This window comes from Polypterus senegalus, chromosome 7 (assembly GCF_016835505.1).
Source record: "Polypterus senegalus isolate Bchr_013 chromosome 7, ASM1683550v1, whole genome shotgun sequence".
Taxonomy (NCBI): domain Eukaryota; kingdom Metazoa; phylum Chordata; class Cladistia; order Polypteriformes; family Polypteridae; genus Polypterus; species Polypterus senegalus.
In genome coordinates, this window is record NC_053160.1 from 144,331,762 (window position 1) to 144,348,436 (window position 16,675).

Consider the following 16,675-nt stretch of genomic DNA (forward strand, 5'->3'; position numbering starts at 1 on the left):
TATTTTTCCCTTAAAATGATACATTTTCTCAGTTTAAACTTTTGTTCCGTGATTTATGTTCTATTCTGAATAAAATATTAGAAGTTGGCACCTCCACATCATTGCATTCAGTTTTTATTCATGATTTGTATAGTGTCCCAACTTTTTTGGAATCCGGTTTGTAATAGAATACTAGCCCACTGCAGGAGACTAATGAAGGGCTAGTTTAGAGATGACAATTAACTAAACGGCATTTCCTTGAACTGTGGAGAAACTGATAATCTGTAGAAAAAAAGGGGGCAAATATTTAAATTCAACACAGTTCTCAAAAGCCAGAAATAGGTTTTAATAATAGGATTTAATAAACATGTAATACTAGCCTCAAAGATTGTTTATTTAATGTTTGACAAAGATTTTCTGAATTACATTTTCATTTGTAGTAAATATTCATTATACCTTGCTACACAGTGACTCAGCTTCTGAATTTTGGCCTGCTTGTTTCAGCCCTGATACTGCTTGACATACTGACCATTGGTCAAGCTCTTGATTCAGTGATGACTGAAAATCACCTGCAGCTTTCACTGTAAAATAAAAAAAACAAGTATACTTCAACATCATCATTAAACCAGATATTAATTTAGAAAATAACAGACATACAAATATATTAAAAAGAAAATTATATTCATGAGAAAAAGATGCAAAGATAGAGAACTGTCCAAGATATATGAAATACTCATGTGAAATTATGGGCTTAAAGGAATGAAATATTCCTGGACAGAAAAAGTTGAAATCAGCATGCAGCCCCAACAAGACTTAAGATAGCCACAATTTGAGAATCTGTTCACCCTATTAACAATAAGTATACTATTAATGTTTAGAAGAAAAAAAAAAAAAAAAAAGATTTTTTTTTTACATGTGGAAATTTAACAATCTTCATATACCCTATGATAAAATGGAAAAGAATGCCAATATAAAATTGTTATGTTGGTAAATGCATAGTAAATACATTGTTAGAGAAAAAATATAGACCATGCTTGTTAAGCTTAAATTTAAAGAATGTTTAAACAGTTTGGCTTCTTTTAATTTACCTAAAAAGCAGAAACTTTTAAAAAAGTACAGTAATTTAATAATCTACTTTTATAGCACATTAATACTATGTACATACACATCTGCTAGCACAATCATGTGAAATGTGTACATTTAAAATTAGTAGTCCTATCCCTCTGTTCTATATCTTTAGCCTAAAGTTTTGCTTGCAAAGATCTCAGGTAGCATGCAGACGAACCTACCCTTTTCTGAAACTGCATTTAGAAGCATTTTCTCCAACCCTAATTTTTTGCTCTCTGACCCACTCAGATAGCAGGCTGTATTTTCAAGGTGGCAAGCAGCCATTAAAGCAGCCCACACAGCAGGATTATCTAAAAAAACAATGCAGGAGAATACAGTGAGGTGGTTTTCCTAGCAGGCAGTAATTATTAGACCTGAATTACTGGCATTGGCCAAATAAAATACACACTGCCGGCTGCGTAGAGGACTGTAGAGCTGACAATATAAGCATATAACAAAACAATCTCAAACCTACTTAATTCAATTTATGGCTGCTTGATGCAGAATCTTATACTGATACCACTGGATGTAGTTTTCCAGGTTTAGTAACTAAAAAAGTTATAATACTGTAATAATACAGATGGTACTGTATACATAAAATAAAAGGTCACAGAAATTCAAACATCTTAAACAAACAATGAGATTCATAACAAAAACATCAAGAAGTAACTCAACTATCTCAGAAATATGATATAATTATGTGAACTTATGGCTTAAAGAAGTGAGGTATTGCTGGACAAATGCTCCTAAATAAAAGAAATTGAAAGAAGACTAATAGTAAGCAAAATATTTTTATTTGCTAAGTATTTGTCTGCCTTTGTCATACTGTGATCAATTCTGGTGGTAGGTTATCTATATTCCATGATTCAAATTTCTAAATAATAAGATTAATATTAGTACTCAGCTGAGGGAGTTAAGCAAAACAAAAATACTTGCTAAATAAAGGAGACTGAAAATGGATGGGTATTGCAAGGTCGACCTGCCAGATCCTCTCACCATTAACTTTCTAATTTCTTTTTCAACTCAAAATGTCAGGTAGTTTTAAAAAATGTAACATATCCTTTTGATACGCTTACTCCTCATCCTCTATCATTTTAATATATTTTTTATAAAAAAACACACTCAAAATCCCAAAAATAGAAAATCAATTCTCTTTGGTAAACTGGAAATATTAAAAAGCATTGTTCCAACTCTTGTGCTTTCAGATCTACTGCTAAAGATGACATCACCTTAGCCAACTTCTAGTCGTATCGTATGATTGACTTTCCTACTGCATTTACTGATCTTGTCACAGGAACATTTCAATTATAAACATTTGAAAATCATTAAAAATGTCAAATTATGTGATTGTGTGCCAAGTTTCCAGCACCGTCGTGCCTGCCCCTTTTCCTGACAATCAACAGTGAACTGTCTGATGAAGCCAGTGCTGAACAAAGGATTGACAGTTATGATGAGTTCTGACACAATATTAGCCTCTTTTTTCTTTTTTTTTATCTGCCATGGTAAATAAAGTGACATCAGACAGAGTCACACATTTGTTTGCAAGATCTAAAACACCTACATTCTTTATTCCTCATTGCTGCATTATACATATTCATTCTGGGCATTCATGTTGACTTAGTTCTGAAACAACATACATACACTATAAACCACAAATGATGAAAACCTGTTATGCAGATGTTTTACTTCACAAGATCCAATCATAGATCACTTACAAAACAAGCACCTCAAATATATTTTTAAGGTTCAGGCTCAGAATTAAAATCACTTCTCATACATTATAGCGTGTTTTCTTTTTTTTTTCTCTATGAAATGCATATTGACCTGTCTTTGAACCTGTATTGTGCTACTGGCACCAAAGCTTACACAAAAGGCAATAATACAGAAACCAGTTGTGTAATACAGCTGTGAAACGGACACAAATACACAGGTTCACTCATGCTAGCTTAATGTTAACTCATTGATCGTGGGAATACGGGTGTATCGTTAGACTCTTTGTTGGACTAGCGTCATGTCTAGGGTTGGTTCATGCCTTGTACTTGAGTGCAGCTGAGAATATGTTTCAATCTCCATAAAATGTATAACCTTTTTAATAACATTGCTCTGATTCAAATAGGTCTTTAAAAGTTGCCAAATACAGTACTGATAAACTAGATAAAAGCAGAAATGCCACTATACTACCAAGTGAGTTACTGATTTTTTTCAATAAATAAAAAAACATTTTCAAAAATCTGTTTTAATCTCTGCGGTGGGTTGGCACCCTGCCCAGGATTAGTTCCTGCCTTGTGCCCTGTGTTGGCTGGGATTGGCTCCAGCAGACCCCCGTGACCCTGTATTCGGATTCAGCGGGTTAGAAAATGGATGGATGGATGGATGTTTTAATCTTTTTCACAAAGTAAAAAGATGTACACTAGATGGCAGCAATCCACAAAACTACCTTCAAAAAGGGTCTAACACACTGTTTCATATAAAGGTTTGGAAAACAATAAAAACAGAGCACAGTACCAAAAACAGAAAATATCAAAAGTATGTTAAAGAATAGCATATCATACAGATGCAACAAGTGTGTTCATTGAAATGATTAAAGGCCGTATATTACCTGGACAGAGCAGTGCCACCTTCTGAATGGTCTTCAGAGCATTATTAGACTGGCTCTTACCAGAGTGAATACCTGCTGCTAGCTGATTCACTCCACTATACAAGAGTGCTTTCTAAAATGCAAAAGAAGAATACAAAATATTTAAGAAGTATAATTTAAAATCTATCATTTTTAAAAGGGACCACACACGAAGTTATATTCATAACTTTTCAGATTGTACACATTATATGACTAAAAAAATAAAGCTTATTCTGTTCATGAACTTGGCACAGTATTTCAATCAGTCTTTACTTTATGCAGTAAGATACACAAAACAAACCATCACAGTCACTTAGTAAATCACACAAGAACAACATTGTAAGCAAAAAAGTGTATTAAGATAATTGAAATACATTATAAACCTAATGGCAAATTAAATAGCCTGTAAACAGTCTGCAAATATCCAGACAAAAAAAAAAAACAAATATAATAATACTGTTTAGGAATGGCAGCACAGTCAATCCCAGTATCATTATGGTAAGCACAGCTAGAAAACACAGTATGAATGAGCAACACCATTCTAATAATTAAGGATGAAGAGGGGAGTAATGTTAGGTGTGTTTGTACAAATCCAAAAAGCACCTACTGCGATAGCCATGTCTGTATACTGTGGTCTATGGCCGGTTTGTCATCCCGGCCAATACCCCCAGGCCGCCAGATGGAGCTCTCCCTGCAGCATGGAGGTGCCCCGGATACCAGCAGGGAATCATGGACTATGGAGGTTTTCCCCTACAAACCTGCTGGATACCCCAGGGACCAACAGAGGACGCTGCAGGGAGGCCCAGAGATTCACATGCGAACTATAACCCGGAAGTGCTTCATAGGCAAAGCGACAGCGGAAGTGACGTACTTCCTGGATGAAGAAGAGGACTTTTTATCTGACCCAGAAGTGATAAGGAATCATGGTCTGAAGGATGGGAAACACTTCCGGGTCAGGGACTAGGAAAGAACTGTGGGGACTTCCAGACTGAGCTGGGTGGAAAGGTGGCAACGCGTCTGGGAGTGGAGGATTGATTTATTGTATTGTATTGTATTGCATTGTATTGTATTGTATATTAATGAGTATTGTGGAGAGGAGGGTGCTTGGTGCACTGTGCAGAATAAATATAGTCTATTTTTGGACTTTTATCTGATGTCTGGCGTTTTGGACAAGGGTTTAAGGGAGCGACAGCGCCCCCTATCTGTCACAATACATAAACACATACACACACACAATTATTAGTGAAAAGTTTTAGAACACCTCAATTTTTTAAGTTTGACTTCAAATTTAATCAGTTGAAATGCAATGAATAACCTAAAATGGTGAAAAGGTAAGCAATAAACTGCCAGAGGTTTAAATTTAAAGTTTAAGTTAGCAAAAACTGAAAAAAAGGAAATTTCAGAACATTACAAATAGGTAATTTTTAGAGAACAAACTAATAGGTTAGAACCGACAGAGGTTCTGCAGCAATTAAAGTTGATTAAGCCTTACAAGTTCAAGCAAACAATTTACACACATGTCCCAACTTCTGTTGATTACTTAAAAATTCTCTGTGGAGTTGGAACAGATTATGTTATTACGCCCTCTAAAGTACTGCTTGGACAATATTACACTGTAGAGAGTTGTAAATTCCACAGAAAATGGCAAGTAAACAGAAAACAAATGAAATGAGACAAAGAATTAGTACGCTTAAAATTGTAGGCCTTTCATTTACATAAATTGCAAAAAAAATCAAACTGTCATTGAACATGGCATCTTATGCAATCCAAAGGCAATTGGAAACTGGAAGAAATTCTAATAGGAAGAGATCTTGCAGACCCAAAGTCACAATCCAATCAGAAGTCTCAGTTACTACTGTGAAGAATAAAATAAAAAAAATCAAAATCAAAAATCAAAACAAGGGTGTTTGTACACTGTTAAGTTGGTGAATAGATGGATTCAAGTGTCAAACATGGAGGAGAAAGTGTGATGGTCTGGGGTTCTTTTGCTGGCAGAGTTGGTGACTTGTACAGGGACTGGCATTCTGAATCAAAAGGGTTACCACAGTTTGGCTGTTATATCAGCAAACAGTGACTATTTTGATGAATCAAAAATCTCTTAAATTTTGTACACTTAATGCCATTGTTTTTTTTTTTGTTCTATGCCTTGATTTCCCGAAATATTAAGACATTTAACTACATGTATTTCCTTAAAACCTGAAAAAACTGAGGTGTTCTAAAACTTTTGATCGCTAGAGGGTGTGTGTACAAAGTATATACAGAAGAGAAGGTCTGTGATACAGTTTGCATCCTAAATTTGTCCTTTATTTTGGAGCTTTTGACAGCTATCAGGTGTCATCATCAGAGGAAAATGAGACAACACACAGAGGTCAAAGGCAATATATAGCAAATGAGGGAGGGGGAGTTAAGTAAGTGTAAGAGTGATAGATAGATAGATAGATAGATAGATAGATAGATAGATAGATAGATAGATAGATAGATAAGGCACTATATAATAGATAGATAGATAGATCAGATACTTTATTAATCCCAAGGGGAAATTCACAGTGGTGGATTAGTAAGGTAGGTTTCAGAGGGTGTTGGTCTTAAAGCCTTTTTTATTATTTGGATGGTGTGTTCTTTTTAAGGTTGTATATGCTGGGTTCACGTCCAAGTGACTGTTAATGGCGTTTTCATTTGATAGCCATGATTCAGTCAGCTCTCTGGAACTCTTAGTATTGGCCCTGAACGTTATTTGCACTGTGCCCCAATTAAATGTACAGTATGTCCAGATGAATTGGTAAGTGTATTTGTCAGAGACCATGGGTCCTTCCTTCTGACAGCATTGCAATGTTCTTCTATATGTGTTGAGAGTGCTTTAGATGTTTGTCCCACATATACAGCTGGGCATGCACTGCATGGTATACTGTATGCTGTGTTTTGTCTCAGTGTTGCAGATTTCTTGCTTTTGGGATTAAAAAGGATTGTCCATATACTGTTTCCCAGTTTATGTGCTACTTTAATGTCTGATCTGGAGAGGATTTGTGCTGTGGTTTTTGATATGCCACAGAGATAAGGAAGGCTGTATCAGGTAAAATAGGAAATCAGGTTGGTGTCAATTGTTTGCTGAGGTCTGGAGGTAGGCATTGTTTGATAAATGGTTTGGAGTAACCATTTGATGTAAGCAGATGGAACAAATAACATCTTCCATTGTTTAGTTTCCTTTGTATTACAGTGTGTGTATATCCTTTTGAAAAATGTCTTAGCATAACTCCAATTATGTGATAAGGGGTAATTGCCTCTTAAAATAGAGATGTCCAGGAAGTTGATGCATTTGTCCACTTCTCTTTCTTTGATGACCTGAATTGTAGGGAATACAGAATTGAAATGGCTGTGGAATTCATTTAGTTGGTTGCTTTTTCATCCCAGGTGAATATATATTTTTCTCCTATTTACTTGTTTGGTAGGCACTCTTCACAGCCAAACAGTGAAGCACCTCTAGTTGAGCGCAATGATGCAATTACACCGTGCTGCAGGACACAGGATGGTGGGTTGTCAGTTATGTGTGGCAATGACCCAAATATTATCATGTAAGGGAGGTATGACATTAGATGTGTATTTATTTATTTAAATTACTAATAATTATATTTTGTATTTATACAATATGGTAGTAATGACACTGTTTACTTGTTCATGACCTTCCTTTACTGTACCAGAATGCAGGTGTAGGTCTTATTAGATGCAAATAATCTAGCATCTGCCTCCGCCCCATCCTGCGCAGCATCTTCCATGAACATCAGTTATAGCAGCTCACTTCAGATCTTCAGAATCGAAGCAAGCAATTGACATGTTTTTCATGTCCATAAAAGTAAAAAATAAAAGCAACTTATGTAGAAATGTGAAAGATGGTTTGGTGACACTTTATACTATACTGCTTAAATGTGTACTCAGCATTTCCTTGTGCATTGGTAACAACCTCACAGCTGCATTATCTAAAGATTACGATGATTCAATATTTCTTTGAGACTAATTTATTGTCAAAGTGCCATAATGATTCATTATCTGTCTTGTTTTTACTCAGTGAGACATTCAGTGTGACAGTGGAGAGTACTGAAATGAACTTTCAATTATTTTAGTTTAAGACATCTGGAACGACTTTAAAATCTCCATTGGATGCTTTGAAAAAATTTATATTGAAGAAATCAGAATTACAATTAGCCACAAACCTTCCAGATCCAACTAATAACAATAACATCTGAATATTTTCAACACTTGAGTTGAAATCTGCTCTTTGTGAAAAATATTCCATCAACATGATATCGTAAAATGGTATTAAAAATACTGTATGTACACTACTAATACAGTAGACCCCAGCGAAGACGCGGTTCAGGGTTCGCGGCCACAGTCGTTTGCGGATTTTTCCTTAGAACCTAACTAATAATTGTAATCAGAAACCACAAATATCCTCCACAATTTTCTATGGGTTTTTTCGTGGCAATACTGCACTGTAGAGAGAAAAGGAAGCAACCGTAGAGGAAAACGCGGCTTGGGATGGTGAAAGTAGCCAATCCCAGAGCGTTGTAATTTGAAACAGCAATTCCCAGCAGTCCTTGCAGTGGCTCTGATTGGTCTTCTGCTGAGGGTGCAGGGGCTGTTGGGGTCAAAGGATGTCAGCTTGGCTTTTAAAAAGGGGGCCGATGACCAAAAGAAAAATAAAGTTTTTGTAATTTGTGTTTCGGGAACTGCCAGTAGGACTATCTTTACATTCCCATTCAACGTGCGGATCTCTGGACTTTTTCCAACATTACATTTCATCTGCTGCCATTTTTCATGGACTTTACTGTGTGTGTGTTTTGTTTGTGCTTTGTTGTATGTATTTAATGTATAATCGACGTAACAGAAACAGGGGTGGTATCGTTTTCATTACATTCTTTATTTGCTGTTTGATTACCTGTTTGCTTTATTTTTGTCTCTGTTTGTGAGTGCATGCAGGTCAGGTCAAGGCTGGGTGCGTCCCTGGAATCTCCACCATAAAAATAAATAAATCACTGTCTTCTCGACGGTGTAAATCTTAGCGGCACCGGACCGCTACAGCATTATTCTTTTCTCCTTGCTGCTGATTGACTGCTACCCTGTTATGCATCTCCAGCTGAGTGTTCTCGTGTTTTCCGTTTTGTTCTTCTTAACCCTTAAACCACCACAACTGGCTATAGTCGGTTCCCAGTGCCATTTTGCAGCATGCCGGAGCTTATCAGTCAGTGCTGCACTGTAGCCTCACTGTCTCTGGGATTGGGCCACTGCACTAGACTAGCCAGAGGCCATCATCGCTTACCTCTGTGTGCTCATGTGCAGCCAGTTCAAGCGCAGTTGGCTCGGTGACTTACTGAATTTCATCAATCGTGTCAGCTGCACCTTGTACATATTGTTCTAGTAGTTTTTGAAATAGTTTTTACAGTTCATTGGCAGTGTTTAAAATGATCAGTGTTGCAGTAATTGTGATGCTCTTTGCATGAAATAAAAATGTGTTCCATTAAAACTTCACTTTTTCTTTGTGAATTGTGATGTTTATTTTAAAAAGTGCAGCAAAAAAGTATTTGGTGTCCAGGGATGCATTAACCCACAAGTATGTGGCATTTTATGGGTTAAAGCCCCAAGATGATGTCAAAATGCCCTGCACCTTCTAAGGCTTCTGGCAATGAAAACGCGCTTACATGAATTGCAGTATATATAGTGGTAACATTGGTATTTTACATTATAGCACTGCAGGTGATATATCAGTACAGTACTGTACAGTATATGGGTTTACCGTTACATTTTTTTTTAAGTAATGTATTAAGCTGAGGTTGAAATGAAATGAAAGTGTTTTGTTGGCATATTTAGGGTTTAAATTAAAAAACAGGCATTTTTGTAACCACATCCATAATTTGCGGTTTTTCACAATTCACGGGTGCTCTAGGAATGTAACCCCCGCGAATTCAGAGGGTGTACTGTACACGTAATTTCATTTTATTTTTGAATAATAATGTAATAACATTTTAGATTTGAATTTTTGCTATTTTTGAATATGACTCACTATTACAAAAATATTCAATAAAGAAAACTGTGATAGTAAACTGTTTGATGAAGTGACTAGGAAATTTAAAAGTGTTCCAACTTTCAAACCAGCTAAATAAGTTTACAAATGCACCTGAATGTAATGCCATGTGTACATTTTCATACTTGCTGATTATTAGTAATATGAGGCTCCATAAATTAAAAGGCTTATCACAACAATAAAAGAAAAAAATTGATAATATATTGGTGTTTTTATATGACTTTTTCTAATACTTCTCTGATATTATATCAAGGATCCATTCTGGAACCTTTGTTCTTTGTGGCTGTTTAACGGCTACACCATCAAAATAAGTACACCTCTAAGGAATCTATTTTTTTTATTTGCTGCTACTAACCTCTCATCTGAGCATTCTAAACAGCCTCCAACATGAAAACCAATTCTAATCACTTACTCTTATGATTTGTTTCTTCTAAAATGTAGTTTATACATTTGAATAGCAGCTAACAGTCCAAGTATAACTGGAGGAACCTTCAATCTCTGTAATAAATGCATATTGGCAAATAATAGAGGTACCCTTGATTCTGTTAGTGATAGTATCTTTTGGTTTCTTTGAAATCAATGTCTTAAATTCTACCCAAAGTCAAATTTTATCTTAAAGGCTGTCACACGTGAGCATGGGAGGCAGTCGAAGGGCTTAAGTGATTATACATCTCTACCAGGCCAGTGGGAGGCAATTGGTTCTGATTCTCTCTCTCTCTCTCTCTCTCTTCCATCTTCTTTAGACCTTCTAAATAAGGATCAGCCTGACATCACTTCTACTTTGGGCTCTACAAGCACATCCCTTCCTTTCTGCCCTCTATAAAAGCCTGCCTATTCTCAATGCTTGCTCTGTTTTGTTTGTACTCGGTCCTAAGTGATTACTCTGTGCTTCAGTTATAGCAGCTTTTATACAACGTATACAGGGTGGCTACCCAAAACCTTTTTCTGCCTCTTGTCTCTCTTTTACAAGGCATATTTCAATTACATTTGTAGTCTTACGTGCTTCTTTTCTCTGTCTATGGTTTCTAAAATAACTTCTGTTAATATACAGCACAAATGGCCAGTGGTGGTCACCCATCCAGATCCCATGATTAGCCTGCATTGTGATTTGACAGATGTACTGTAGGCTTAAATGTTTTTGGACTGACTGTTGTGATAGTACTCAGCTAATACCAACACTGTTGAGTAACAGGAGGTGCTGCCAGACAAAAGCAGGGTGAGTCAGAAACCAGATTTAGATAAAGTAAAATGATGGAGAACTTTCTCTACCATATTGGGAGTCACTCAAGCTAACTTAAAGATTCTCTAGGTCCCCTATAAATGGTATCCCCTACACACTCTCTGGGAAGTAATTCACACCAAACTAGATGTTTGCATTTGGTAGGTGAGCATTTTGCAGGGGCTTAAATGTATCAAGGTCAATGCATGGAACAGGAGTGTTAGCAGAGGTAAACCAGGAGTAATGGTATAATACTCTGGTTATGAGAAGGATTTAGGAGTCGTATATTGACTCATCGCAATAAACTGTCAGAAAGTGTTCAGAAGCTATTAAGAAGGCAAACAGAATAACAGGTTATATATAACAAAGTGTAGAGTACAAGTCAAAGGAGGTTAAGCTTTATAACAAACTGGTTAGACCTCATCTAGAGTACTATGTGCAGTTTTGGTATCCAGGCTATAAAAAGGACATAGCAGGACTATAAAAAGTTGAGAAGAGTGCCTAGGCTGATTCTGGGGCTACAAAAACGAGTTATGAGGAAAGATTAAAAGAGCTCAGCCTTTTCAATTTAAGCAAAAGGAATTTAAGAGGAGAGATTATTTAAGTTTTTCAAAAGTTCAAAGGGAATTAGTATAGTGAAGCAGGACTGTTACTTTAAAATGAGTTCATCGAGAAAACAGTTGGAAACGCGTTAAAGGTAAATTTCGCATAAACATTAGGAGGTTTTCCTTGACACAAAGACCCATATACACAAGTTATAAGTGATCAAGTAGTGGGAAAGTTGGACGTAAAGGACTATCAAAACTAGACTTCATGTTATTTTGGAAAAATAAAGAAAATAGAAATGGCGAGCTTTGTTGGACTTGCCTGATCTTATTAGGAGTATTCTAATGCTGCTGGTTCAACCATTCAGAATACACAAGAGCCATGGACATTTATGTAGATCCAGTGATCAAAAGGTCCTTGTTATTTTACTCTTTTTATACTTTATGCTCTCTGTGTTCTACATTTTTATAAACATCTTCCTATTTTCATACTTTTGGCCTTTTTGGATCGTCTTTGTATATGGGACTGTACATGGGTGGCTCCTACAGTCCACATTTTAAAACATTTTTCTTCGCAATGAAATCACATGGGTTTCTACAGATATAAGGCAATTAAAGTCACTCATGTTTACAAATAGCTACAGTACATGATAATACCATGTAAATACATAACTATACTTTACAATCTACTTGTTTCCTAGCACAGAGTTCACTTATTAGTTGGCTCTACCATTATAATAATCAGGTGCTTCATCAACAAGAAAATGTTTGAAAGTTATAAATGTAAACATTTACTACTTGAGAAGGCAGGTGAAGGACACCATTACTCATGTAATAATAGGCTATGGGCAAAGTTGGTGGTCTTGTTTTTTTCTGGGCATCTCTGCTTCAGGGTCAAGCAGCTGAACAAACCACCATCCAGCACTGCCCTGTGATATTAAGATACACTATCAAAAAGCAGCTTAACTCTCCAGATGCTACTGAGGACAGTAAGAAGCTCCTCTGCAAAGATCTTGGGAGAATATCTGAGGGGAAATGCGGAGAATGAAGTACCAACAGATTAACAGTTTAACCTATAAAGTGTCAGGCCTCTCACATATAATTAAATTGAATTAAAATATACCAAAACCACACTTAATCTTCTCCAGTTAATTAATATATCTGTGTATTGATCAAATATAAAGCAAACAACAAAAACACACCAACTATCTCAGGATAACAATGGAATTGCAATCCAAAGGCTTACCTTCCCATGAGTCAAACTGAAATGGCAGGCCACACTTCCAGCAACTATGCCTCCCTGAAATAAAAGTCAACATGCTTAAGACAGTTAATCACACTGTTTTTAAATATGGATCAACAGAAAGAGACTCTTTACTTCAAAGTGACAGTTCTCTAAAAGTGGCCTACATTAATTACAAATATAAAACACAAAATAATTGATCACATAAGCATTCAGTCAGACATATACAGCATACTTTGAGGTGGGCATGTGAATATGTGCCAACCCCAATCCTTGAATCCTGGTAGACAGGATCCAAGACTCTTTCATTAGACCAACAGAAGAACTATTATTCCATTTTTATTGTTTCTTTTGAACTTTGTGCTCTTACTTTATTCATCTCACCTTAAAAATTCTGTATAATAAGAATACCTATTTTGGTCATTTTGCCTCATTACTGTTACTACCCAAAACATCTCCACCTATCACAACACATTAATACTACTGATTTAAAAAGTTACAATAAATAAATAAATAAATAAATAAATATATATATATATATATATATATATATATATATATATATATATATATATATACATACATATAAAAGATATATATAATGCTTACTTTGGAATTTTTGGGGTAGTACTGAGGAACCACTCTAGATAGTAGAGACCACAACATAGGATCACCTGGGTGACTACAAGGAAAAAGATATATTAAAAAATAAAAAAAATAAAAAAAAAGTAGCTGTATGGTATGTTATACCGAACAGTTAATTTATTTTAACATTATGCTATGAAAAGACATGTTAATTAAATTTACCTACCCCACCTACATGTACTTAGTGTCAGGTGGTCTATAAAGATACAATATAAATGATAAAATGACAAATATTTTGATACATACATACCTGTGAACAGCTTTAGCTAATTGTTTCTGTACACCTGCATTGTTGCCTTGGAGAGCAAAAATGGCACACAAGAGCAGACATCGATCATAAACTGCATCCTTCTGGTTAACACGTTTGTTAATCTCATTAAGGGCAGCTGTGGCAAGTGTAGCATCTCTGTTGACCAGTCCCAAGGCACAAAGTGACAGAAGACTTTCAATTGCAGGCTCTTTTAACATGGAACTAAAATATACAAACATCTCATGTTTACTTTTTCTTTTGAAATATCTATATTATTTATTCATTCATACTAAAACTTAAATAATTCTCTTAAAAATATTTAATATTATTGAATAAAAATGAAACAATTCTCTTAAAAATATTTAATATTATTGAATAAAAATGAAACCTAAATCTAATACAAGTGAAAATGAAGACTCTTAATAAGTAAAGGAGGTCACATTCTAAAAGAATGACAGAGATGAAGAGTGACTCAATGATATTTTCAGTTTATTGGCAGTGAGTCAAGACACAGTACTGCATGATTGGCTAAGAATGTTCGAATGCTTCAGTGACGCTGCTGGACGGCCAAGTATAGTAAGTTGGTGTTTGTTCGAGCAAATAACAGTAAGTTCGGTTGGTTTTTGGAACGTTGGTTTGGTGGGGTGTACTTTCCAGGACTAACATCGTCGACTGACTTAAACCCTTCGACAGCTCTGGAACCGTAAGTAACTTAGAACGTATAGCCATTTGCTTGGTACGTCGAAATCTATCTTTGGGCAGATTAGAGTCTGATTGGAGTCGTAAAATACAGTTTGTTTTGAAAATTTGTTTGCCGGAAAGAATCAAATGAGGTGCGCCGAAGAGCTGAGTTCACGTCTCGCAGCCCCGTTTAAACAAGAAGCTCTTCATTACATCGACCGAAAAGGTCTATATTAAGCACAACTCAGTGCCATGATAACAAAATCATGTCAAGGACTTAAAAAAAAAAAAAATTCTTTGCAGAGAAAGAATGGATTTCACAAACGTAGAATTTATAGCCCGATTCGATAGGAATAATAATACAAGTATTGTGTATTAATAGTTTAGTTGTGCACCAGTATAAATACTTTTATCATTTAATTTCAAGTGCTTTACTTCATTATCTAGCTTCAGCATTGTATGACATGCTACACCATTTCTATTGACTGTTTCCCAAAAGGCACTGTGTGCCATGTTACAGATGCTTTGCTTTAAAACACTTGCATCCCACAAACAACTTGTGCTTATGCTCTTAGTATTTTAGGTCTTCAGGTTCAAATCTTGCGGCATTTCATATCTCAACATTGAGAGGGGTTTACTGTCTTGATTTAGCTAACAACACATATTTTAGATTTTGACTCCTGGAAATTCTTATTTTGACTTTTCTTATGGTTTAACTGTTTGTTTATTTTGGCAGCACTCTCTTTGAGTTTGAGAAAGCAACTCTCGTTTCAGTTTTACAAATTTTTGACCCTGTTAAAACTGTTCTTGTGGTGGCTTATAATTTTTGCCAGCAGGAAATTCAGGGAGGTCAGCTAGAATTAAAAAAGCATGTGGACTCTTTCTATGCAAAGGTCCAACAGATCCCTTTTTGATACTAATAACTGGCACAACAAAAACTGCCTATACAATTTTGAGAGACTTGTAACAAGAAACAAAAATATTGTTACAAACATAATTGACAGGCTGAAGAAATTTTTATGTACAGTCAACCACTCTTTATCGCGGTTAATCCGTTCCAGACTCTGCCGCGATCAATGAATTTCCGCAAAGTAGAATTCTTTATTTATAAATCGAATATTTTCGCAGTTAGAGCATAGAAAACCTGTTTACGATCTTCTAAATACATTTTCTAGCATTATTAGAGCCCTCTAGACATGAAATAACACCCTTTAGTCAAAAGTTTAAACTGTGCTCCATGACAAGACACAGATGACAGTTCCGTCTCACAATTAAAAGAATGCAAACATATCTTCCTCTTCAAAGGAGTGCGCGTCATGAACAGAGAATGTCAGAGAGAGAGAGAGAGAGAGCGAGAAAAACAAACAATCAAAAATCAATAGGGTTGTTTGGGCTTTTAAGTATGCGAGGCACCGTCGGACAAAGCAGCTGCAAGAAAGGCAGCAATGTGAAGGTAATTTTTCAGCATTTTTTAGAGGAGCATCCGTATCTTCTAGGCCAATTTACGAACAGCCCCTCTGCTCACATCTACTCTGTCAGGAGCAGAGAATGTCAGAGAGAGAGAGAGAGAGAGAGAGAGACAGAGACAAGCAAACAATCAAAAATCAATATGTGCTGTTTGGGCTTTCAAGTATGTGAAGCACTGCACGGGAAGCATATCGTACATCATTGAGGAGTTTTATTTAATATGTAATATGTGCTCTGATTGGGTAGCTTCTCAGCCATCTTGCAATAGCGTCCCTTGTATGAAATGAACTTGGCAAAGCAACTGAGGAAGCATGTACCATAAATTAAAAGACCCACTGTCCACAGAAATCTGCGAACCAGCGAAAAATCTGTGATATATATTTAGATATGCTTACATTTAAAATCCGCGATAGAGTGAAACTGCGAAAGTCGAAGCGCGATATAGTGAGGGATCACTGTATTTATATACCTCCACAACCAAGACCTGAATGTCTTTTTCTTTTCAAGGAGGCATGAATTAAAGATACTGAATAATGGAATAGTTAAGACTCTACATAATGGAAAGCAGCAAAAACTAGCACCTTCACTATATGGTCTATATTGCAACTTGCTTAATTGAAATTTTTAGTGCCATTTCAAAACAGTTTTATTTGGCAATTACAAAGTGTTTTTGGCAAATTAAATATTGATGCTATGTATTTAGTGGGGCGACATGGTGGCGCAGTGGTAGCGCTGCTGCCTCGCAGTTAGGAGACCCGGGTTCGCTTCCCGGGTCCTCCCTGCGTGGAGTTTGCATGTTCTCCCCATGTCTACGTGGGTTTCCTCCCACAGTCTAAAGACATGCCGGCG

General features: G+C 36.0%; 1 protein-coding gene across 2 annotated transcripts in view; it reads right to left on the reverse strand.

Moving 5' to 3' along the window:
* Positions 1 to 16,675, reverse strand: part of ttc37 (tetratricopeptide repeat domain 37) — a 197,322-nt gene that overhangs the window by 30,984 nt on the left and 149,663 nt on the right. For both annotated transcript variants that reach the window (XM_039759363.1, XM_039759362.1), the window contains exons 31-36: positions 13,679 to 13,900; positions 13,393 to 13,465; positions 12,787 to 12,840; positions 3,686 to 3,797; positions 1,269 to 1,397; positions 436 to 560 (exon numbers count right to left, since the gene is read on the reverse strand). In XM_039759363.1, coding sequence (XP_039615297.1) covers positions 436 to 560; positions 1,269 to 1,397; positions 3,686 to 3,797; positions 12,787 to 12,840; positions 13,393 to 13,465; positions 13,679 to 13,900 — 715 coding nt within the window. The remainder of the gene's footprint in view (positions 1 to 435; positions 561 to 1,268; positions 1,398 to 3,685; positions 3,798 to 12,786; positions 12,841 to 13,392; positions 13,466 to 13,678; positions 13,901 to 16,675) is intronic.